We start from the raw sequence: 24910 nt of genomic DNA, 5'->3' as shown, positions 1-24910 counted from the left end.
ATTAAGGATATTTTTCCGAGCTTTGAAGAAGCTGCATTAAACATCGGTCTAAAAATAAATGAAGACAAAACAAAATACATGGTCGTCTCAAAAAAACAACGACGGTGAATAAGGCAAAACATTAGACCTACTATAAACGGCCATAACTTCGAAGTGATTAAAGGTTAAAGAATTTAAATATGAAGGAGCAACAATCACAAATGACAACCAAATAGAGCGAGAAGTTAAACGCGAATAATGGCAGGAAACAGATCTTTCACTGCAATGCAACATCTAATGAAATCAAAACTTCTTTCATGAGGTGCCAAAATCCAGATATATAAGAACATAATACGACCAGCAGTCGCGTATGGAAGCAAAACATGGACGCTAACAAAAAGAGATGTAAATAAATTGCTGGTTTGGGAACGTAAAATCCTTCGAATGATATATGGCCCTTGCAGAGACAGCGTGGCAAACGAATGGAGGCGCAGATACAATAACGAGTTAGAGTCTTTATTCGGAAAGGAAAATCTAGTCAGATATATAAAGGCTAATAGACTCAGATGGGCAGGGCACATGGTACGCAGTAACGACAATCGCCTTATAAACAATGTGTTCTGGGAAAGGCCAGATGGAAGAAGGTTTGTAGGACGGCGTAGTTGGAAAAAGGTGGAAAGCTGTAGGCAAAGAAGATCTAGAGAAAATGGGAGTAGGACAATGGGAATTAGTGGCACAAGACCGACAAACATAGAAGAAAATAGTAAACGCGGCCAAAGACTCACGAAGAGTTGTAAGGTCATTGATGATGATGATGATGTTACGAGAACGGGGCGCGTTTTTGATAAATCGAGCGAAGTTTTTGAAGATTTGCAGGCACTGCTTTAAAAACGTTGCGTATTCATGCGTATAATAATGTACCAATAACACATTTTTACATATATTAGACAATATGGACTCCCTGATCTATTGATCTCACCCGCAAACTTCATGCTGCGGGGGCCTCTGTTACGCCTCTGACTCAGACAGATCTCTCGTCAGAGATTAATGATTAATCCTTTTGATTCCGTACCCTAGGTATGTGAGATGAGAGTCGTATGGTTGTGGCTTAAACCTGAATAATAATAATTCTAATATTGGTAATATGAAACATTTGTATGTAAATACCGAACATTTCATATTTAACAGTTCAGAAATACTTATTATTAAAGTAACGATACCACTTTATGTGTCTATTTCTCACCCACATTTAAAAAAATTTATCCAAAAAAAAAATTAAAAATAGTTGACTCAATTCATCTGGCGAAACTTCAAGGTTAGTATAAGCGCAGACACGTGTAAATTCTGGGGGGTACCGTCCATAAAGGAAAAATATGTAATTTTTTTAATATCCAAATGTAAAAAAAAATATTTGGTATGTGTAATTGGTATTGTGCGTAACTTATTTTCAAAAGTACATTTCATCAACTCTAAAAATCTCAAGTCACGAGGGCAGTTAATGAGCCAAACAATTAATAGCTTCATTTAGTTAATTCTCATGTGAGATTGCTTAACGTTGTAGATGTTATATGGTGTTGATTAAGACGTGATTGATATATTAATTTTTAAAATATTAAAATGATTATTATCTATGGTTTTATTGTCGAGTTATACACCTCGTCTAGAATATTTAACTCTTTTTATAATAGAGATTATTAATCTCTTGGTTAGATTTATTTTTAAACTTTGTAGATTTTATTATGGTCTTCATTAAAACGTGAATATGAAATAATATGAAAAGATATAGAAAATATTAACTAATGACATAAAAAGAAGTAAGTACGTTATTTGAAAAAAGAAATAAAATCTACAAAAATGTACTATTTAATAAAACTTCTATTTTTGGGAATAATTCTATAGCATTACGCTATAATTACTATTTCTGCTAATTTTATTTTTTCTTAATTTTTAATTATTATTTCTCAAAATCGAAACGAGGTTAGTCATTCAAAATTCACATGTAAATAAAAACGGAATGTATCCTTCACCATCTGTTTTTCGTTTGTGCGGTGTAACAAACTCCACCCTCATAAATTAAGTACTATATCAGACAATTGTGTCAACAACTCACTAATGCATTCAAGGGCGTTTTCTTAAAACTGCAAAAGTATACGCCAGACCTAAATGATTTATTGTCATCTGGTCAGAGGGAGGAAACATAAACAGATTATCGTTGTGGTTTTTTTTAGTCACGACACAGCTGCTGAACGATTCACACACCAATCGTTCGGCCCTTTTCCGAAACCTAAGCGCAATACCTTTTTGTACCAAAATAAATAAAATATTTACCGTTCGTTTTATTACATTCATTTCAATTAATTCCGTCAACATCACCACCGGAATAATTCACAAGGATTGGTAGAGTTAACAAATGGCAAGTGGTGCGACAGGGTGAACAAAACTCTCTATCGGTCCTGGTGAAACAGTAGTAGTCAATTTCCACAGGAGACGGAACCTAGATATCTTTAGGATGTCCGCTTTGTATTGAGAAACTGTGAAAGAGGTGAATAAAGTAAAATGTTTAGGGGTAGTTCTAGATAAGCAGCCTATATGGAGCGCCCATTTGGTAAGAATAACCAACAAAGCAAAGCTTTCCCTTTCGGACATTTAGGGATATGTGGGAAAACATGTGGGAGAATATAAGTGGATAACCGCTGTTATTTTAGCCTAGGTTCTCAACTATAAGGGTAAAGTACGTCAAGAGAAAGAGAATGCAAAGTAAAAGTGAATGAAAAGTGATCCTGAAGAAGAAGGGGCGGCTCAGATATCTGAACGATAGCTGAAAGATTTCAGGGAGATTTGCATAAGTGGCAGGCATTCGACGTGGAAGAGTGAAAAAGACAAAAGAAATGGGAAAAAGACAAGGTGATCTAAAGATACGTAAGCACAGTCTGTCAATTTGAAAATTGTGCCACCCTCCATAATTTGCTCCCTATAGAAAATCTAAAAATATGCAAAAGCACCTCAAATTATTTGTGAGAGGGACATTTTGTAGACTAGCTTTTAACTAAATTACATCAACTCTCTAGCGTGGGCAGACACAACCTCCAAAATTTTTAAAGGGTAGGGGGGTTGAGTGATACTTCATTTTAAAGGTCGTTCAACTATCTTTTCAAGGATATCACATACATTATATGTGGTATTTTTGAGAAGGTGGTTAAACGACCTCTAAAAGAAGAAATCACTCAACCCCACATTCCATTAAAGATTTTGGGAGTTGTGTCTGCCCTAGCTATAGGGTTGATGTATTTTAGTTGAAAACTGGTCTACAAAATGTCTCCCTTACAATTAAACCTTGACGTGTTTTTGCATAGTTTTAGATTTTCCATAGGAACCAAATTATAGAGGGAGCCACTTTTCTAAATGACACAATGTATGAGAATATTATGAAATTTTCTTGTAGAGAAGCCATGGAAGTAGACAAACAAAACACAGTGTTGTCGACGTATGATGGTATAATATTGCACTCATGTACACACATTTCTTGATATCTTGCAGATGTCCATATTAAAAGGAATCATGTTTGTTCGTTCAATATTACATTTACCTTTTATTAAGGTTAAGTGAAAGTTAGAAAAAGTCGTCTTATACTCGCGCCTTTATCGCATAAGTACGACGTTAAAAAATATTGATTTTAGTAAAAAAAATAAAAAAAGATTAAAAATATATAAACTCTCCATTTTGTTTATGTACCTAGATTCATGTCACAAAGTTAAAAATAAATGAGAACATTCAATAATTGTCCTCTGTCATTATTTTTGACCTAATTGTTTTTCCTAATTGTAGGAAATTGCATTTACTACAATTTGAGGCCTAACGCGCTGACTGAATTCAGTCGCGATTTTAAATTTACTAATCTAATCTCAAAGTTAAAAAAATATAATTTGAGATAACTCGCCATCACGGTCAAATTTGTCATCCTGTGACTCCTCACAAGGCACGTGAGTTGCTAAAGAGTTTACTACTCAGTTGCTACTTTCCGTCCTTAATGTAATGACATATTGTCGTGCCTTGTGGAAAGTCACAGGACACCAAAGGCCATACCCTCACGGATTTTTATTCATCACTTGGATTTTTAATAATAATGCAATTGTAACACATTTTGTTAACATTAAAAGGGTTTTTACCCATGTACTTTTGGTGGCTTAACATGTGATTTGCCTGTAACAGCACTGATGATGATCTACTTGGATCGAAAGCGTTCTGTGACAGATGTGGCCCTTTGAGGGTTTTTTAAATAAAAATACTTTTTATAAGGAATTTTTTCATTAAAATTGCTTTTATTTTTTTATTATTATGTAGATATTTTAATTTGATCTCTTTCTTATTCTAATGTAAATATTATTTGGGAATTTAAAATGTAAATATTCTTTTTAGTTTTAAAAATTCCACCGGATATAGGAGGTGCAACTTTCATGGCAACAGCAACCGCTTCTCCAGAGCTCTTTGTAAATATTGTCGGTACTTTTGTTACCGAAGGCGATATTGGACTTGGTACTATATTAGGTTCGACAGTATTTAATATTTTGGGAGTCACTGCATGCTGTGGACTAACTTTGGCATTTGTAAGTATTATCAATAATTTTTATTGTAAAATCTTGCTTTTTCGCTATGCTCTTGTCAAAGGCGGATCCAGCAACCTTGCAAGGAGGGGGCAATGAAATAAAAATTTCCTCGTCACTCGCGTACGCAGGATTCTTTTTTGGTATGGGCTGTTACTTTATTTTTCTTCATGTACCATGTTCTTTCAGAACGTTGGTTACTATCATAGCTATCTTAATTTTATTCACTGCCACCCTAAATCAACCACGAATTGCTTTTTCGTCCTGGACTGCGTTTGCCTTCTATTTTCACTTGCAGAATATTTTGTAGCAATCTATATTTGAAACTTCTCATTACATGTCCAAAATACTCCATTTTTCTCTTCTTGATGCCTTCTATAATCTCAGTAGTCTTGCTGAGACGTTCTAGTATTGTGGAGTTTCGAATCTTCTTCGCAAAAGATACTTTTAAAATTCTTCTATAGAACCACATTTTGAAAGCCTCAAGGCGATTCATGTAAGTAGATCGATTTTATTTATGTTTTATTCTGTTATTCAGTTATCGATAGGACACAAAACCCACTATTTATTTTTAATCGTAATTATCTCTTTCTTAAAAAAAAAGGCGACACAAGGCGAAGTCTCAAGGAGGGGGCAATTGACCCCATTGACCCCCCTTGGATTTGCGCCTGGCTCTTGTTCTAATTGCATTTTTTATAGATATTCTGTTTCCTGGATTCACTTTCCCATGTTTCCTAAACGCCGTAAAAATGAGTGTCGCATACAATATTTCAGTTACAAAAGATCTGATATGAATATTACGTGGCGGGAAAATGTATTTTCATTTTGATGCAAAGCAAAATTCTAGTTTTATTTTAAAAGATTTTTCCATAATATTTGCTCAATTTGAAGTAACACGCCCCACAAAAGAGTAACTTTGATACAGTTTGAATTTTGAAACTCTGTTGCGGCGCGTTTACTTCAAATTGAGCAAATATTATGGAAAAATATTTTAAAATAAAACTAGAATTTTGTTTTGTATCAAACAGAAAATATCCACAAGGAAGAACTTCCTGTAGTTGGCTGTATACCATTAATTACAATTGAAATTTAATAAAAAATTTTCTTCTTGGTAAAAGGTATATTAGTTTAAAAAGTCCTAAAGGGCTAAAAACATACGAACAAAACGTTTTCGCTCTGTAACATGAGCATCATCAGTGTTACAAGAACATGGTGAGCCAAAGCCATTCAAAAAACAGACAAAAGTCTTATATTAATGAAAACATCGAAAAATCGAAAGGATGGATAAAATTCCTAAGGATACGGCCCTAGGGCAACATATGACTCCCACACGTTGTAAGTGGGTCAAAAGGTAACTAGGTCATTCTGTTATAAGAGGTGGCAGGCAACTAATTGATTGATTAACATGATAAACATGAGTTTGAAACGTATTGACAAGTAGTATCTGATGCATCTAAGGTCAAGTATGAGTATGATATCTGAAACTATTACAGGAGTTACTGAGCTTGAAAAACCGTTTTTCCCATAGAAAACAGATTTGATTATACTTATGAAGCCTCTAACTTAAAAATTAGAATTTTCCTGGATATGAGGTATATAGATTCGTCTAGAGTCCATCTACAAACGCTCAGTTATTGGCGCAATTCGTAGGTTGAAATTTTGAGTAATTGTCGAAAAATCAAAATTTTCAAAGTTTAGTTTTTCACTTTTTTAGATATACTGAGCCGTGTGTATGTCTGATCCTGACGGCTTAAACACTTGATATGGTGTAATTGTAGTTCTCCTGTCTCTTCTCGAACCGAAGATATATACCCCCCAAAAAACATGCCGTTTTGTACCTACCAAGTCCTATAGCTGGCTTATGGGTGGTCAAAATTCACAAACTACACCGGTTCTGAATCGGCCCTGACCCCCTCTTCAAACACAGAAAAAATAATTCAGATTGGTTTAACTTTTCCACACACATACATACATATCAACAAACATTTTCCCTTTTTTAAAGAGAAATTAAGTCATTTTTCTGAGCTCCGCAACTTTTGAATGGTATAACCGATTTTCAAAATTAGACATGCGTTGAAAAGATAATAATCACTACTATCAAAAGCCTCAAAGGTCGGACCTATATTTTCGAAGTTTTTGAGAGTTTTGGGGACGAGAACGAAAAATAGACCCTAAATAGGAAGGGCCGTAAAATCCATACCCTTGGACCAAAATGGATGGTTGATATATGAATGGGTGAGCCTTTTCGTGAACTTTAAGATGGGAGTTGGCCCAATTTTAAATTCAGTCAGATTTAGAAAATCTAAAATTTCGTGTACGCTGGCGAGATTTCGTTGTGCGCCATTGGCGAAAACTGCCGTTCTCTGGTAATATTATATAATTTGTGGGTGAATATTTTATCTTCTGTTCTCCGTCTCTGCTATCCAATTGGTCACAATTCTTTTGAGGTCGTCGTCGGTCCATCGCGTTTGTGGCCTTCCACAGCTTCGCTAGTCTGCCAGTGGTCTCCACTCAAGCAATTATTTGGTCGTTTTTCATTCTTGTAACATGTCTTGTCCATCTCCATTTTTGCCTTGTAATACGTTCGATAATATCTTTTCCTTCGGTTCTCTACGAATTCCCTCGCTTCTTAGGTTATTTCTTCAGCTTATTCTAAACACTGAACTTTCCATTTTACGTTGTATCACATGTTACGTTGCGTCTCTCATTTTTACGAATACAGCCAATAATTAACATGTTCGGTTATCTAGCGTTAATCTTATTTCATGACCCAAGTACACATATCTTTCCACACGTTCTATGGTCATTTTCTCGATTTCTATTAGCTCATTAGCTCAACGTCTGCTCATAAGCATCATAAAGAGGAGAAAAACAGAATACTTAGGCCATATAATTCGATGACCTAAATACCATCTCCTTCGCCTTATAATACAAGAAAAAGTGGAGTGAAAGAGATGAATTGGTCGAAAGAAACTTTCGTGGCTGCGTAATATTAGACTATGGTGTGGCTCCACAGTAGAAGAATTATTTCGCTCAGCAGCCGACAGAGAAAGGTTTCAGGAAATTGTAAATATGATAACGGCCAACGTCTGAATACAGTCACGGCACTTAAAGGAGAATAATTAGCTCATTGGGGACTAGATTAGTCATCATTTTTGTTTTTCCGTAGTTTATCTTAACGACGTTCTACACCTTCGTTGCGGGGTATGCCTCTCAGAGGAAAGGGGGGAAACTTATATGCAAGCGAAACAGTATCTTCGAAACAGTATTTTCACTTTTATTTAATAATGGTACGGTAAACAATCCTCATTTTTTAATATGTTATTCTTTACAAAAAAACCTTTAATTTAAACACAAATAATTGAGAATCGTAAATTTGGGTCAAAAGTTATTAACTTTTTAAGAGCGAAACAGTATTTTCGAAACAGTATTTTCACTTTTATTTAATAATGGTACGGTAAACAATTCTCATTTTTAATATGTTATTCCTGACAAAAAAACCTTTAATTTAAGCACAAATAATTAAAAATCGTAAATTTGGGTCAAAAGTTATTAATTTTTTAAGAATTCCCATAAGAGCGCATGTTAAAACTTAACTTTGAACCTTAATAGTAATTAAACGGCACGGTAAAACAATTTTTAAAAAATCAAGTCTTAGTTTTTTTAAGTAAACTATAACATACTAAAATTTCATGCAAATCCTTAATTCTTTGCCGAAGTGGTAGAACGTCGTTAACCGACCCTCTGTGTTACTTGCTGTAGTTGTTACTAGGATATACATTGCATATCCTATATCGTCTGTTATAAGAACAATGTCATCGGAGATGATTTAGTTCTTTCCATTGGCGTTATAGTCCAGAGTCCAGGGTAATAAGGTTTTTCCCATGACACTTCAACAGCCAGGGTACTGAAGCGTTTTTTCGACAGATAATACCTGTAAGAACAAATTGTACATAACTATTTCCTGCGTAGGATCTGCCGGCCATTTTCATTTATAAACAATTTAATGTAAAAAAACGGCCTTTTTTCCTTTTTTTTTTTCAAATTATGGAAAACAGTAAGACAGGTTTTCTTAGTGCAAACATCTTCGAGTTAATGGAGAAAGCTTTAAAATGGCTTATTACAAAGTTTAATATACTCATTTATTGTTAATATAATTGCGAAAATAGGTCGAAACTTCAAAAAAATTAATTTCGCAATAAATATTGTAAAAATAAGTTTACAGCTTTCAAATTTTTGGCAAATGAGTGTTCTTTGGTGCTTAATATGTGACAAAAATTTCAAAGCGATTTATTCAATTGTTTAAATTTTATTCAAATTGTTTATCCCAGAAAGCTTTTTTTGCAATAACATAAGTAAAAAAATATAATGTTAGAACCATTCTACAGATGTCAAATAAAAGAGCATGAGCTAAATTTTTAAATTGGTTTAGAAAAAAGTGAATAAAAAGTGCATTTATTAGTAATAAATAATTATGCAAAAGAATGCTCAATTTTTCCTTATGAACTTTTTGTTTTTTATATAATAAATTATATATATTTATTTCAATTTTGCATCAATTATTATTATACATAACATTACTTGGTAGTTGTGCACCTAAAATACGGTACAAAATAGATTTTTTTGAAAAAACTTATTCAAAATGTTTATAAGGAAAAATTGTCGATACTTTTGTATAATTATTTATTACTAATAAATGCATTTTTTATTCACTTTTTTTAAACCAATTTCAAAGTTTAGCTCATGCTCTTTCATTTGACACCTGTAGAATGGTTCTAAAATCATTTTTTTCTGACTTGTGTTATTGCAAAAAAAGCTCTCTGGGATAAACAATTTGAATGAACTTTAAACAATTGAATGAATCGCTTTGAAATTTTTATTACGTATTAAGCACCAAAGGACCCTCATTTGACAAAAATTTCAAAGCTGTACACTATTTTTACAATACTTATTGCGAAATGAATTTTTTTTTAATTCCGACCTTTTTCGCAATTATATAAACAATAAACGAGTATATTAAACTTTGTAATACGCCATTTTAAAGCATTAAAATCACTTTCCCATACGGGTGGAAACCAGAGCGGGGGACGAGGGTAGTTATGAGGGGTGAAAGTCGCGGTTTTTATTATTTTTTTTCTGACGCTCATGATCGAGATAGTGCACCAAAATTTGGGAATAAGTAGGTCATGACGTAAGTAAGTAAAATCTCCAGGGCGGAACGCTGCGTGGGGGACAATGTGGTGGGGGCAGGGATGAATATTAAAATTATAAGGGTTTTTTTGTGACGCCCCTGGATATTTAGCTTAGTTATGTCATGATATACTTATACCCAAATTTTGGTGCACTATCTCAATCACGAACGTCACAAAAACCCCTTATAATTTTTATATTCATCCTGCCCTCACTCCTTTGTCCCCATGTAGCGTCCCGCCCTTGGAGATTTTGCTTAGTTACATCGTGACCTACTTATTCCCAAATTTTGGTGCACTATCTCGATCATTAGCGTCACAAAAAAATAAAAAAAACCGCAACTTTGACCCCTTATAACTACGCTCGTGCCCCACTCTGCTTTCCACGCGTATGGGAAAGTGATGTACACGACTAATTCAACATATAGTTTGTCCATATTACATATCACGAGAAAAATTAGCTTCCAGCTCTTGGACTATTATGGTGTTGGCTGTTCGATGGGCTCTGGAATAACTTGACTTTTATATGTTTTATAGAAACTTTCTACTGTAATATGCCTGCTCTATCTGAGACTATATTTCCATTTTTGTCTTTAATTTCAAAGATTTCTTTTCTGCCATTTTCTCTTTTCCTTCCTCATTGGTTTATGTTAATAAATTTTATAATCTTTTTCAAATTATGCATGTTCTACCTATTTTATCCTCTATATTCTAATTATATGTATATGTTATAGTCAAAGTCCGAATTTCAGGCACTCCTAGGTTTGACTAGGCAATCCTCAGGTCTGACTGACGGTCTTAGTGAAAGCCCGAAATAAATTACAGTTTCGGCATTTGACTAGTCAAACCTAGGAGAGACTAGTTGTTCAGGCAAAGGTCGAAATTTAATTTTATGAAATCGGGGTTTGACTAGTCAAACCCCGATCAGCTATTAAAATGTCGTAATTTGTTAGATTAGATTTAATAAAACGTCATTTTTTAATTTTAATGTTTATTATTTTTATATTGTCGGAATGAAAATAAAAAAATTGTGTGTATTCTCACATATCGAGGCATTATGGCATTTAGAATTGCACAATGCGTTAGACCTTTCACACTTACTATACATAATTTTGAAGAGCATTTCTCATTTCACTTTATAGAGCATTTTATAAAGCCTTTTCCACCAAATTTAGAATATTTTGTACCAATTTCTCTTGGAGACAGCTTAACGTCTGGAACATCTTTGAAATTAAGGAAATTCTCTTTGCATTCTCTTATTTGATTTCTTGAAAAAAGTGTGTTTATTGTTCCGTATTTCGTACCAACTCTATATAAACCGTCTGTTGTTTTACCTTGTATGTTACCCAAAATATTTCGAGCATCTCCTTTGGCTCTATTAAAGCTGGGGATAGGTATTGTTACAGTTTTTTAAATAATTAGAATTTATTTACACCATAACAAATGAGAAAATTATTTAACATACAAATATTTAAACATATTAAATTTTTTACACAGAATAAAAATATTTTGAGGGAATAGATTCCACAGAATTGTATGAGTTTAGTATACACTCCCAACATTTCCAATAATCCTTCTTTTTTTAATGAAACTAACTCTATTTGAGCTGTTAATATTGTGAGGTAGGAAATTTTGTGTTGTACGTTTCCTACTCTGAATCTGTCAAAATGTGTCTGAATTGAGCGAACGGAGTTTGATTATTATTTACACGTAATTTTTGGTTTGACCAAGTATATGGCCAAACCTCAAACCAAAAAAAGTTACATGCATGCGTTGTGCACAGATAGAAAAGATTAAATAAATAAAGGAAAGGCGATTGAAGGTCGTCATGCCCAGGCTAATGCTATGAAACAATTAAGTGAAAAAATTTCCTGCAATTTCGATCGGAAAAACTGTAACAATACATATATCCCCAGCTTTGATAGAGCCAAAGGAGATGCTCGAAATATTTTGGGCATCATACAAAATAAAACCACATTTTTTTCAAGAAATTAAATACGAGAATGCAAAGAGAATTTTTTTAATTTAGAGGATGTTCCAGATGTTAAGCTGTCTCTAAGAGAAATTAGTACAAAAGATTCTAAATTTGGAAGACCAGGCAAAATGCTACTGCAACAAGAAATAATGCTCTTCAAAATTATGTAAGTGTAAAAGGTCTAACGTATTGTGCAACTCTAAATGCCATAATACCTCAACATGTGAGAATCAACACTTTTTTTTTTAATTTTATTAACAATATAAAAATAATAAACATTAAAATTAAAAAATGATGTTTTATTAAACCTAATCTAACAAATTACATTTTAATAGCTGATCGGGGTTTGACTAGTCAACCCCGATTTCATAAAATTAAATTTCGACCTTTGCCTGACCAACGTAGTCTCTCCTAGGTTTGACTAGTCAAAGGCCGAAATTGTAATTTATTTCGGGCTTTGACTAAGACCATCTGTCAGACCTGAGGATTGCCTAGTCAAACCTAGGAGTGCCTGAAATTCGGGCTTTGACTATAACATACATATTTTTTATTTTATAGACAGGAAGCAAATCACAGTTGGAATGGTGGTCTCTTACGAGAGACTCTGTAATATATGGTATTTCTGTATGTCTGCTGGTATGGTTTTTAAACAACGAGCAGATAGAATGGTACGAAGCACTCACATTAGTACTTGTGTACGTGTTGTATATAATTTTTCTCATATTTGATCAACAAATTCAAAAATATGTCAAAGGTAAGTTTATTTATATATTTGATTTGTTTTTATATTGTTTGTGATTTAATAGTTAGCTACCAGTAATATTTGAAAATAAACTTAAACACACCAATATTGTAACGGATTTGTAACGTAAGCTAGGGGAGATATGCCTGAGACGGCATATGACGCGTTTTTCTTCAACTATTTCAAATTTGGTGCCTAGTGCGACAGTTTTCAGTTCCTCAAGTTAGAGTTTGTCAACATTGCTGAACTTATGCATGTTAGTTTTATTTTGACAGCAGTAGCCTTTGGAATGTTTAATAAGTAGGACAATATATTTATTGGCTTTTTTTTGTATCACATTATAATTCGCGAGTCTTTACACCTAAGGTAGGTTTTTAAATTTTGTGATGTTCTTTTGCCTTATGCCTATCACTCCTGCATAGATTTATATCTTAAAAATGTGCTTAAGAAAAATTAGGTTAAAAAAACGGTCTGATTGCAGTGTTGCCTGAGATGGCATAGTAAGCAGGTGGATTAGATGGCATACCTATGCCATCCCCCAAACCCTTACGCCTTTTTACACTGCATTAATTTTGTTATATGATGGGAGTTTATCGTTACAGTTATGGGTCGTTTTAAGAGGCATTCGAACGGACAAAATCGATTCCGTCGAAGTTGAGACAAGTGACGAGGAAGATGTTGCTTGCATTTTTTGTAATGGCCTCTTTTCATTTTCTCATTCTCGAGAAACCTGACTAACATGCCAAATTTGTGGCAAGTGGTCATATTCCGAATGTGCCGGTATACCCAAGATTGCAAATACTTATTTGTGACTTATATCGAGATTAGTGCCTTTACTTCAAGGGTACGTCATCTTACCCATATGTATGTGGGTGAGATGGCACATGTAATATTTTACAATTTATTTTTTCAGAAAAAAAACTATAATATGTAGGTGCATCGATAAAAAGTAATGTTATATTTATATAAATGGTCATAGCACTGACCTTGATTTTTATTACATGTCTCTATTACATTACTCTATCGATTATTATCGATTACAAAACATTTAAAAAAAAAGTATGCCGTCTCAGGCATAATATCTCCCCAATGTATCGCAGATTTTGTGTTTGTGTTTAGTGTGTTGCATATTATGTTTATTGCGTATAATATTGTAGGTGATTATTTCATTCATAGGAGATTCTGACCAATAGAAAGCTACAAAAATTAAACTTAAACTGATTATTTTATGATTTTAACTTCCCATCGTATAGTAAGATATTTGATCACTTGTTTAATTCTGTCCAATCAGATTAAAATTATACTGAGAATTATCTACTGTAGAAAATTAACGATAGAATTTTTTTAAGTAGATAGTTTCTGTTTAATAGCAACCAGGGCCCGGATTACGTACACTCGATACGCATCGTATCCGCCATGTTTTACCGTAGCGCCTTATGGGAAAACATGGCGGATACGATGCGTATCGAGTGTACGTAATCCCTATGCTGTTTCCTAGTTTTGACAACTGTCACATTTAAGAAAGTATCCATAATATACGTATTAAAAAATAATCTTACGAATATCACACGACAGTAAGAATAAATAAGAAAATAATGCTTCATTTTTAATCAATTTTGTTGTCCTTGGGCAATAGCCACTCGAGCCCTGCGGGCTCTCGTGTTTATTGCCAGACAACAAATTTTCGAAAAACTGTCGCTTTATTTTCAATTTAATCTCACTCTCTTGTGATATTATACCCGATAATTTTTGATAATATCCCGTCATCAAGTATATTACGTCAGATGCCATTCGTTGCTACGAAAAAATACATTTAGTGACATTAATGACAATTAATGTTTTAAAAATTATAAAAGTGATGACTTTCAACCGTCAAATATTTATAACAACTGTGTGTTTAATTGTACTAATTTGTACTTACATAAATAAATTACAATAAAATTTTGGTTTTGAACAGTTTTATTCATGAAATGATAGCAACAAATTGCACTCGATCTCTAAAATTATTATCGAATTTTAGAGCTCGTGTGCAATTACTACTGATAATATGTTACTACTCTATTATTGGTATGTTTTTGTTATTGATTTCTTCTTTTTGTATTGGTATTCAAAGCCTATTCCACTCTGCTGATGGTTTTGTCACACATTTTTCTAAGTAGCTAAGTTTTCTAAGTAGGATGATAGCTGCTTTTTTGACTTTTCTCTTTGTCATGTCTGTTTCTTTTATGCTTATTGATGCATATTTATGTTGTACTCCATGCTCGTTGTCCCAGTGCATATCTGGGATTTCTCGAAATCTCTTGTCTGATATATATAGGTGTTATGCTCATTTATACTGACACTTAATGATCTTGCGGTTTCTCCCAAGTAGAAATTGTTGGAATCACAAGGTATTTTATAGATGCATTTTTATATCTTTCTTGTGTGTTATTGGGTTTGGTTTTGGACTGCATAGAACTCAGTGTGTTGGTTATTTTGAATGTTGCGATGTTGTGCTTGTTCCCTATTCTTTTCAATTTTTCTTTAAGGCCTTTATATATGGTATTTTTGTTATTTTTGAGTCCCTTCTTGTAAGTGTTTCTGGGTTGCTTGTGGTGTTTTGTTGTTTCCTTTCTTCAATCTTGTAGAATTCCTTGTTTATGAATGACAGTCGGTAGTAATTTTTTGTGTAAACCTTTGTGAGCAGGTTCTTTTCTTCCTGAAATGCAGGAAGAAAAGAACAGGAGCAGGTGCTTCGGGCTTTGGCTCTATCATATATGGACTTTATAATCCCTTTTTTGATGTTTAAGTTGTACTTGGAGTGGTAATTTAAATGTGTTGGTTTTCTGTAGATTTTGGGTGCATATCCTGTCTCTTCTTTTGTGATTAGCACGCCTAGAAAAAAAAGTGAATTTTTGTTTTCTTAATCCATAGTAATTTTGACTAATTCTCCTTTGTTGTTAATGTCCATCAGAAATTTCCTCATTGCTTTTGGTCAATTTGGCCAAATGGAGAACTATATATCTCCACCATACTGTGGGTTGTTGGTCTTGCTTGTGTACAATGTATTGTTCGAAACACTTTCTAAGTTTTCACCAATGATACTCCCACCATTGGGGAAAGAGGAAGTTTTCACCCCACCATTGTGGAAAAAACTGTGATATCAAAACTGACTGGCATATTATTGTGATTGTAGTCTGTTTATGCGAGTTTGTGTAAGAATTGCTGTTTTTCATAAAGTTTTCAGAAAGTTTTTCATAAGAGATGTGTTGTGTGCTAGGGGCAGTATTATGTCTAAGAGTAGCTTTCCTACTCTGCTGCAAAGAGAACCCTTGCTGCTGCAAATTGGTCTGAGAGGTACATTTTTGAAGTGAAAACTTCTTTAGGGACGTTATGCGATTTTTGGATACGGGAAAAATCATTGAATTCGCGACCGTCATTGCGACCGTCATCGCTTATGCTATATATTATTTGTATGTATATACAGTGTGTCAATTTTAAAACTTACAATGGCTATATCTCACGACCAAAAGCTGAAAACGAAAAATGCTTGAAACCGTTTCTAGGATAGTAAGAGGGAACTAAAATGACATGAAAGAGAACTCACCCCCATCAACCCCCTAGGCCCCACCCACCACAACCAAAAAAGTTTAAATTGCAAACCCCTACTTGTGATACATCATTGAAAAGGCTATAAAAAATGATATCCAATGGAATAAATAATAATTATACAGGGTGAAGCAATAATTGTGAAACTTTGGCTTAAATGAAAAATTTAATGAGGTTTTGTTGAACTACAAATTTGATAAAAATGTCAATTAAATAAATGTTCAAAGTGGGTTCCGTTGTTTTGTAAACAATAATACAGTCTATTTTCAAATTCTGCACGAAATTTGACAAATTTTTTTCTAGTAATAGGGCGACATGCTTGAGTAATTATTTCTCGCAATTTCCCAAGTGACGCAAGTTTAGTTTTATAAACAACTGATTTAAGGCAAAAATGGCAAATTAAGTTTTAATTAACAAAAAAAAGTACGAGCGGACACTTACCATTTAAAATAATAGTCCGGGAGATAGCATTACAAATACAAAAGTCATAGTAAGCCAGCTGATATTAACACCCTGTATAATTATTATTTATACCATTGGATAGTACTTTTTATAGTAGGATAGTATATTAATTTTTTCTATGGTGTTACCCTAAATCAGTGGTTTATAAAACTCAACTTGCTTCACTTGGGGAATTGCGAGAAAGAATTACTCAAGCATGTCGCCCTATTACTACAACATTTGCTAAATTTCGTGCAGAATTTGAAAATAGGCTATATTATTGTTTACCAAACAACGGAATTCACATTAAATATTTACTTAATTGACATTTTTAATAAATTTTTAATTCAACAAAACCTTATTAAATTTTTCATTTAAGCCAAAGTTTCACAATTATTGCTTCACCCTGTATAATTATTATTTATACCGTTGAATAGCATTTTTTATAGTCTTTTCAATGATGTATCACAAGTAGGGGTTTGCAATTTAAACTTTTTTGGTTGTGATGGGTGGGGCCTAGGGGTTGATGGGGGTGAGTTCTCTTTCATGTCATTTTAGTTCCCCCTTACTATCCTAGAAACGGTTTCAAGCATTTTTCGATATCAGCTTTTGTTCGTGAGATATAGCCATTGTAAGTTTTAAAATTGACACACTGTATAAATTGTATAGAAGTATTTAAATTTAAAATAAATGTAAAACCTATTTTAGGATGGGGAAAAAATGATTTATTTCGCGACCGTCATAGCGACCGTCATCTCTTCGACGAAATAAATTTTGTACGTATCTATATTATGTGTATGTATGGATAAATTGTATAGAAGTATTTAAATTTAAAATAAATATAAAACCTATTTTTCGATAGCGAAAAAGGATTTATTTCGCGACCGTCATCGCTACCGTCATCTCTTCGGCGAAATAAATTTTGTACGTATATGTACTGAAGTGAAACCTTCTTTAGGGACGTTGTGCACTTTTTCGATGTAAAAAAGTATTAAATTAGCGACCGTCATCGCTTCGATGAAATCAATTTTTGAAGTGGAAACTTCTTGAGGGACGTTGTGCACTTTTTATATGGGGAAAATTTTATATTGGCGAACCTTCATTGCTTCGACGAAATAAATTTTTGAAGTGAAAACTTCTTGAGGGATGTTGTGCACTTTTTGGATAAGGAAAAATTATTAAATTAGCGACCGTCATCGCTTCGACGAAATAAATTTTTTTAAGTGAAAACTTTTATAGGTACGTTGTGCACTTTTTGTATGGAAGAAAAGTATTGAATTGGGGCCGTAATCGCTTCGACGAAATAAATATTTGAAGTGAAACTTATTTAGAGACGTTGTGAACTTTTTCGATGTAATAAAGTATTAAATTAGCGACCATAATATTTGAAGTGAAAACTTCTTGAGGGACGTCGCGTTGCGCACTTTTTGGATGGGGAAAAAGTAGTAAATTAGCGACCGTTATCGCTTCGACGAAATAATTTTTTTAATTAAAAATTTCTTTAGGGACGTTGTGCACTTCTTGGATGGGGAAAAAGTATTGAATTTGCGACCGTCATCACTTCGCTGAAATAAATTTTGTACATACAAAAATTATGTGTATATATACATAAATAGCATAGGGCATACGCATTGCGTATTTCGTATATGATATAGGTATAGCACTTCTTTTAGGATGGGGTAAAAGAATTGAGCGCGTAATTTATATACTATAAGAAATCTTCACTTCTGTCGGCACTCCCACGAGTGCCTTTAATTTTTTTTTATGAATTTTTGGAACTCGTGATAGGTGCGGTGTCCTGCTCTATTGTGGTGTTAATGTTCACCTTTGGTAGTCAGTCAGGTATTACTTAATTGATGTCTTGTTTTCTATATTTGGTTTTCCAGTGATTTCGTTGGGTCCTTTTTTAGTTGATGTAAGGCTCACTAGTGACCAATTTTGGATTTTTTTCCTGGTATTGCCTTTTGTCCAAAATTATAGTTGCGTTGCCTTGTCAGATGGTAATAATATTATGGACTCATCTTTTTTAGAGCTTTTATAGAGTTGAGTTCCTCTTTACTGACTTTTAAGTATTTTTATCCATTTTCTATTTGCACGGTACTTTATATTCTTCCTTTTAGTGAGAACTACTAACGCGAAGGTAAAGTTCAAGTTGCTTTTACCTTTTAACTTAACGAAAACTAATAAATAAGAAATGCCCTATGAACCTTTATTTATTAACATTTTTCATGATCTAACATAGCTAATAAACTGTTTCGGAAAATTTTAGCCATGTATCGTTAGCTATGTATTTTTCAAGGAAAATGGTGCTCAAATTCACTTAGCGACGACTCATTGCAATCAAAATCGGTAGAAAGTCTGGCCACCAGTCAAGAAACAATTTCAAAAATTTCCAATAAAATTTCGAATATTGACAGTATAGAAAATGTTAAAGAATCTACATCTGTTGAAAATGGAAACAATATTATTGATGAAGATGATGATGATGATGATGTTTCCTTATTTAGTTGGCCTAGTCACATCAGTACAATAAAAAAGGTAGCACCAATTGTATACTAAAATAAAGAAAAATGATAAAATTATATATTTATGTTGTTTTCAGATTGCCTGGATAATAAATTGGCCAATAAATTGCGCATTCTTTTTCACAGTTCCCAATTGTGAGAAGCTAAAATCAAATAAATGGATTCCAGTTGCATTTATAACATGTATTGTATGGATTGGTGTTCTTTCGTACCTTTTATCATGGATGATAACAGTTATAGGTAAGCGTTAATAATATATGATTATTCTGTTTAAATGTCTTAACAATTAGTATTGCACATACTTTTAAACGCTTCGCCAGTGCCGGTTTAACCTAACTTCGGGCCCTGTGCACTGGATATTTAGGGGCCCCCTTAATTGCTATTCATTGTCAGTTTTTTTAACAAGAAAACACATGTATTAACTGTAAATGTTTATTGTAAAATACAGTACAACAAACAAGAAGAATAGCAAACGTAAAAATATACCAAAAAATACACCATTTAAAAATATAAAAAAAACAGAAAGTTCCACAAATCAACACATGACAAACAAAAAAAAAACAAATTTTAAAAAATACATAAGATTAAAAATGATCACTTTTTCTCGAATAGGTTTTAGCAATCTGTCACACAATATACTATCACAATTCAGTTGCTCCAGGTCTTCATTTTCGTTAACACAATAGTGATGATGATTCTAGGTTTGCTTGACCCAAATGTGGCGTTAAATATATTTTTATTCTTTTTAAAGCCGAAAAAGACCGCTCACCTGACGCATTAGAAGTTGGTATCGTCAAATAAACTTGCAGTAAAGGTAAAATATTTGAAAAAATAACCTTTACATCTTGGATGACACCAAATTTTTCAAATGTTTATTCAAATTTTGGCATAACGTTACAAAATGAGTAGTTTGATTATGCAAGTTCTCTTTGGTTTTATCAACAACTTTTTTATATTTCACGCATTATATTTCACGTAGGTATTAATTGATATATTGACTGCTTCTTTATCTAGCGTAGAAAAACATTTAACAGCTGATGTATCTTTGTAGCATTTAATTCTCTTTAAAAAATTTTGAGTAATAGTGTCGCATATAACAATAAATACTTCATTGATTCACTTTCACCTGATTCATCGAAAAATGTTTTTCTGTTCTTTGTTCTTTGGACGTAACTTGTATAGAATATGTTTAAGATATCCTCTTCTTCGGAAAAAAATATTATTGGCTTCTTGTTCAATTTCGCTTAACTTATTTCTTACGTCTCCAACAAATCTCAAAATAGATGTCATTAATTCTTTTCGAATTGACACGTTCAAGTCCACAGTTTCTTCACGTCTTTATACTTGTTGCATTCACTCGTTTCAAAGTTTTTGTCCAAATCAGTGTCAATAGAGCTGTCTCAAAATTAACCATGTTATTCTGCAGTGTCTTGGCTTCATTTTTAACTGCTGATTTTTAGTCTCTATTATTGCTTAACTGGAAAAAATATGTTTGATGGATCTCTAGTTTTTAAGTAAAGCATTTACAGCATCAAAAGTTTCTAGAAGTTTTGTTTTCATCACTTCCACGAATTTATTGTAAATTTGGTGAGATAGAACTGACTATTTTCATTTATTTGCATTCCGCTGTAAATGCTCAGCTAAGAATTTGTCAAATTTAGCCAAGTATATAAGACAACTTAAGTAATTTCCTTTACGACGACTCGTTAAATCCTCATTGGTTTAACAAAAAGCTAGTCCTTTAGAAGCAAGTAATTTAGTAGTGACAACAACAAACTCTTAGAACGTTTACCAATAGTCAGCTTCGCGTTCTACTTGCTCTTTCAAGCCAGCGTCTATCAAGGTTAATAGATTGGGCGTAGGTTGTCTCGTAACTATAGACCAATCAAATGCTCGCTTTTAAAGGCGGGAATACGTCACCCGTACGACATTTTTGAAATTGTCATAAGTTTCAATGCTAATAAAAGGTTCAAAAACTTAAGTTTTGCAATATATTATGGGATTTTTTTGAGTATAGTTATATTAAGTGGTTCTTATATTGACAATTATATCAATTTTTCTTTATTGTCCTAATATTATCCGTATACACTAAATAACTCACGAAAAATTAAACAAAACTAAATAATACGTTCCTATATTGCCAACGAGCAAATTATCTGCATCGGTAATACAGTTCTTCCCACTCTCAGACCGTATGGCCTTACTCAAACTGAAAGCCAGTCCAGTCAATATCAACATAATTCAGGTTTATGCCCCAACATCGGACTCAACAGAAGAAGATATAGAAATGTTCTACGCAGAACTTAAACAACTGCTTAGTAACGTTAAGAGACATGAAGTAAACCTCATAATGGGCTACTTTAATGCCAAGATAGGGAGAGGTAGAGACGACGATTTAATAGGCCCGTATGGCCTGGGAGAGAGAAATGACCGAGGCGAACGACTATATCAATTTTGCCAAGAGGAAGATATGAAAATATCTAATACCTGGTTCAAGCTACCACCTAGACGCTTATATACCTGGAAAGCCCCAGCGGACCGCCCCGAGAGTATAGTTCGAAACCAGATCGATTACATAATGGTTAACAAAAGATTTGGATCATCAATAACCAGAACTTGTACATACCCTGGCGCCGATGTTCCATCAGACCATGTCCTTCTCTTAGCAGAAATAAAAATAAAAATCACTAATACGAGGAGACCTAAACCAGAACCAACAATAGACTATGCTAAACTTAAAGATGAGAATACCAGAAGAGAATTAAGTATGAAATTAAACAAAGAACTAACAAAGAATACAAAAGTAGAACTAGAAAGAGAAGTTAATTTGGATAACACATGGAGAGCCATAGAGGAAACAATGACGGATACAGTTAAAAAAGAATTAGGTTATAAACAAAAAATACAAAAGAAAAGTTGGATGACTGACGAAATCCTGGCAATGTTCGAAGAAAGAAGAAAACATAAAAACCAAGGGAACCGAGACAAATATCGAGAACAACAACAACGCATAAGAAGAGAGATAAGAACGGCAAAAAATAAGTGGCTAAAGAAACAGTGTGAGGAAATGGAACAGTTACAAAAACAACATGATGACCACAACCTACATAAGAAACTAAAGGAGGTAGCTGGAATATACAGAAAAAAGAAATTTTCTAACTTAGAAATTGAACAAGGAAAAAGGGCACAAGATGATAGAGAGAGGAAACTCATATGGGAAAAATACATCAAAAATCTCTTTGCAGACGAGAGGCCTGAGATAGAAGTCGTTCAGGAACAAGTGATAGATATTAACAACCTATCTGGTCCCGAGATCACAATTGAAGAAATTACTAGAGCAATAAATACCTAGAGATAAAATTACTAGAATAAATTACTAGAGCAAAGATTTTTCAACCAAATCTATAAAAAAGGAAAATTCCCTGTCCAATGGCTTGTATCTACCTTTATCCCTTTGCCAAAAAAGAACAACGCAACAAAGTGTCAAGAGCACCGACTGATAAGTCTGATGAGCCATTCTTTAAAAATATTCCTCAAAGTTCTTCACTACAGAATCTCCACAAAATGCGATAAGGTTATTGGTTGCTCACAATTTGGATTTCGAAAAGGCCTGGGTACCAGGGAAGCACTAGTTGCAACCCAAGTGCTAGCTCAGAACTGCTACGATCAAAGGAAAGATGTAATGATGTGCTTTATAGATTATGAAAAAGCCTTCGATCGAGTACAACATCATAAACTCGTACATATACTAAAACATCTCGACATAGATCAAAAAGACATTCGTTGCATAGAGGCTCTTTACTGGAATCAAACAGCTGTCGTCAAGGTGGATAATGAAACAACGCAAGCTCAAAAAATTCTCAGAGGTGTAAGACAGGGATGCATTCTCTCCCCACTACTGTCCAATCTATATTCAGAAAGTATCTTCCAGGTCATCTTATCTTCTACCTGGGTCAATAATATACGATATGCGGATGATTCGGTCTTAATAGCAGACAATATAGAAGACCTCCAAAACCTTCTTAATAAAATTGGAGAGCATAGCGAGAACATGGGACTTAGCATCAACATAAAAAATACGAAGTTCCTTATAATCAGCCGTCAATTATGTCAACATCAAAATGCAAGACTAGCATATAACAACCAAGATGTAGAGCGCGTAAGAAAGTTTAAGTACCTGGAAACCTGGCTATGTGAAGACTGGATGTCGGATATGGAAATTAAATGTCGGATAGAAAGAGCCAGAAGTGCGTTCATGAAATTCAGTAACGTCTTTACGAACTCTGACTTTGACCTAAACCTAAGATTAAGATTCACAAAATGCTATATATGGTCGGTGCTCCTATATGGCATGGAAGGATGGACTTTAAAAATAAACAAAATGAATAAGCTAGAGGCATTTACGATGTGGATCTATCGACGAATCCTTAAAGTTCCCTGGACTGCAAGAATAACAAATGAAGAAATCCTGAGAAGAATTGGTACATAACGACAACTGATGTGCACAATTAAACAGAGAAAAACGGCATACCTGGGACATATAATTAGAAATGAAAGATATCAGTTTCTGCAAACCTTAATTGAAGGAAAGATCGAAGGAAGAAGGGGAGTGGGCAGGAAGAAAATGTCATGGCTCCGTAATGTCAAACAATGGACAGGACTAAAAAACATAGGAGACCTAATACATACTGCAAGGGATAGAGAAAAATGGTCAAACGTGATCGCGAACATTCATTAGTGGATTGCATAAGAAGAAGAAGAAGATTGTCCTTATACACTAAATAACTCACGAAAAATTAAACAAATAAACAATATTAAAGAAAATTATATAGAAATATTCGGAAACGCAACCACAACACAAAAAAGAAGGGGTTTTCGTTGAACCACAAACAAAAACTGTCATGTGTCAACCTTGACTTTGTTTTACGAGTGACATAGTCATTCCCGTCCCCCTCGCTTCCACCCACATAGTTACGAGACAACCTACCTCCTATCTATGAACCTTGAGCGTGTATAACAAATAATGATGATCTTGTTAGTAATGTAACCATAGAGTTCAGATTAATTTTAGTTTCTTCGTTAGATTTGAGCAAACGATTCAAATGTTTCCAGTGGGTACACCCAAAATCAGTTAAACTATTTTTTTTTCAATTGAAAATAATTTGCACAGGTAACAATACACAGCTTTAACATTTGCGTCGTATATATTAGGCATTTTTCTTTTCTTTGCCTCCATTGGGTTTTCACTATAAATGTTGTTTTCGTGTAATCTTGTATAATAAGATTTGTCTCCATCTTGATACATGTTTGTCACTTTTAATCACTCTGGTTAAAAAGTTATCACAGTTCCTATAGTCATCAGTCTTTAAATCAAACCATTCCGAAATCGCAGGTATTTCGTCGTCTTTTTCTCTATTTCGGAAAATATGTAGATTATTTAGTGAAATTTATTTTTTATCAATAAAAGGAAGGGCCCCTCTGGGACTCGGGCCCCTGGGCGCCCGCCCCAAGCGCCCAGAGCATAAACCGGCACTATGCTTGGCAGATGTTTCTCGAAATCGCTCGATTATTCGATTATTCAATTTCGTCGGATCACCATATTTAATCACGACCAATACCAGAACCCACTCAGAACAATAACAGACACGTAGACTGGAACCTTTACAAACATTTTCTATAGTTGTTCCAATTTATCATTGTCCATGCGTCATGATTAATTTTTAAAAAAATTAAGTCGAAACATAAAGTGAAACGTACGTCGATGTTTATGTTTTGATTCAATTTGTTTAAAAATGAATCATAATGCATGGGCAAAGATAAAATGGAACAACTATATCTAAAAATATTCCACAGAAAGGTAATACAGTACT

General features: G+C 33.6%; 1 protein-coding gene across 1 annotated transcript in view; it reads left to right on the top strand.

Moving 5' to 3' along the window:
* The window catches only part of LOC114328552 (sodium/potassium/calcium exchanger 4), a 60090-nt gene that overhangs the window by 17503 nt on the left and 17677 nt on the right, over positions 1-24910 (top strand). The window contains exons 2-5 of the mRNA XM_028277425.2: positions 4396-4583; positions 12303-12498; positions 18815-19053; positions 19118-19280. Of these exons, the coding sequence (XP_028133226.1) occupies positions 4396-4583; positions 12303-12498; positions 18815-19053; positions 19118-19280 (786 nt within the window). The remainder of the gene's footprint in view (positions 1-4395; positions 4584-12302; positions 12499-18814; positions 19054-19117; positions 19281-24910) is intronic.

The sequence above is a fragment of the Diabrotica virgifera genome, chromosome 5 (assembly GCF_917563875.1).
Source record: "Diabrotica virgifera virgifera chromosome 5, PGI_DIABVI_V3a".
NCBI classification, from domain to species: domain Eukaryota; kingdom Metazoa; phylum Arthropoda; class Insecta; order Coleoptera; family Chrysomelidae; genus Diabrotica; species Diabrotica virgifera.
Note: the sequence above shows the minus strand (reverse complement) of the source record. Positions and strands in the feature narration are given on the sequence as shown.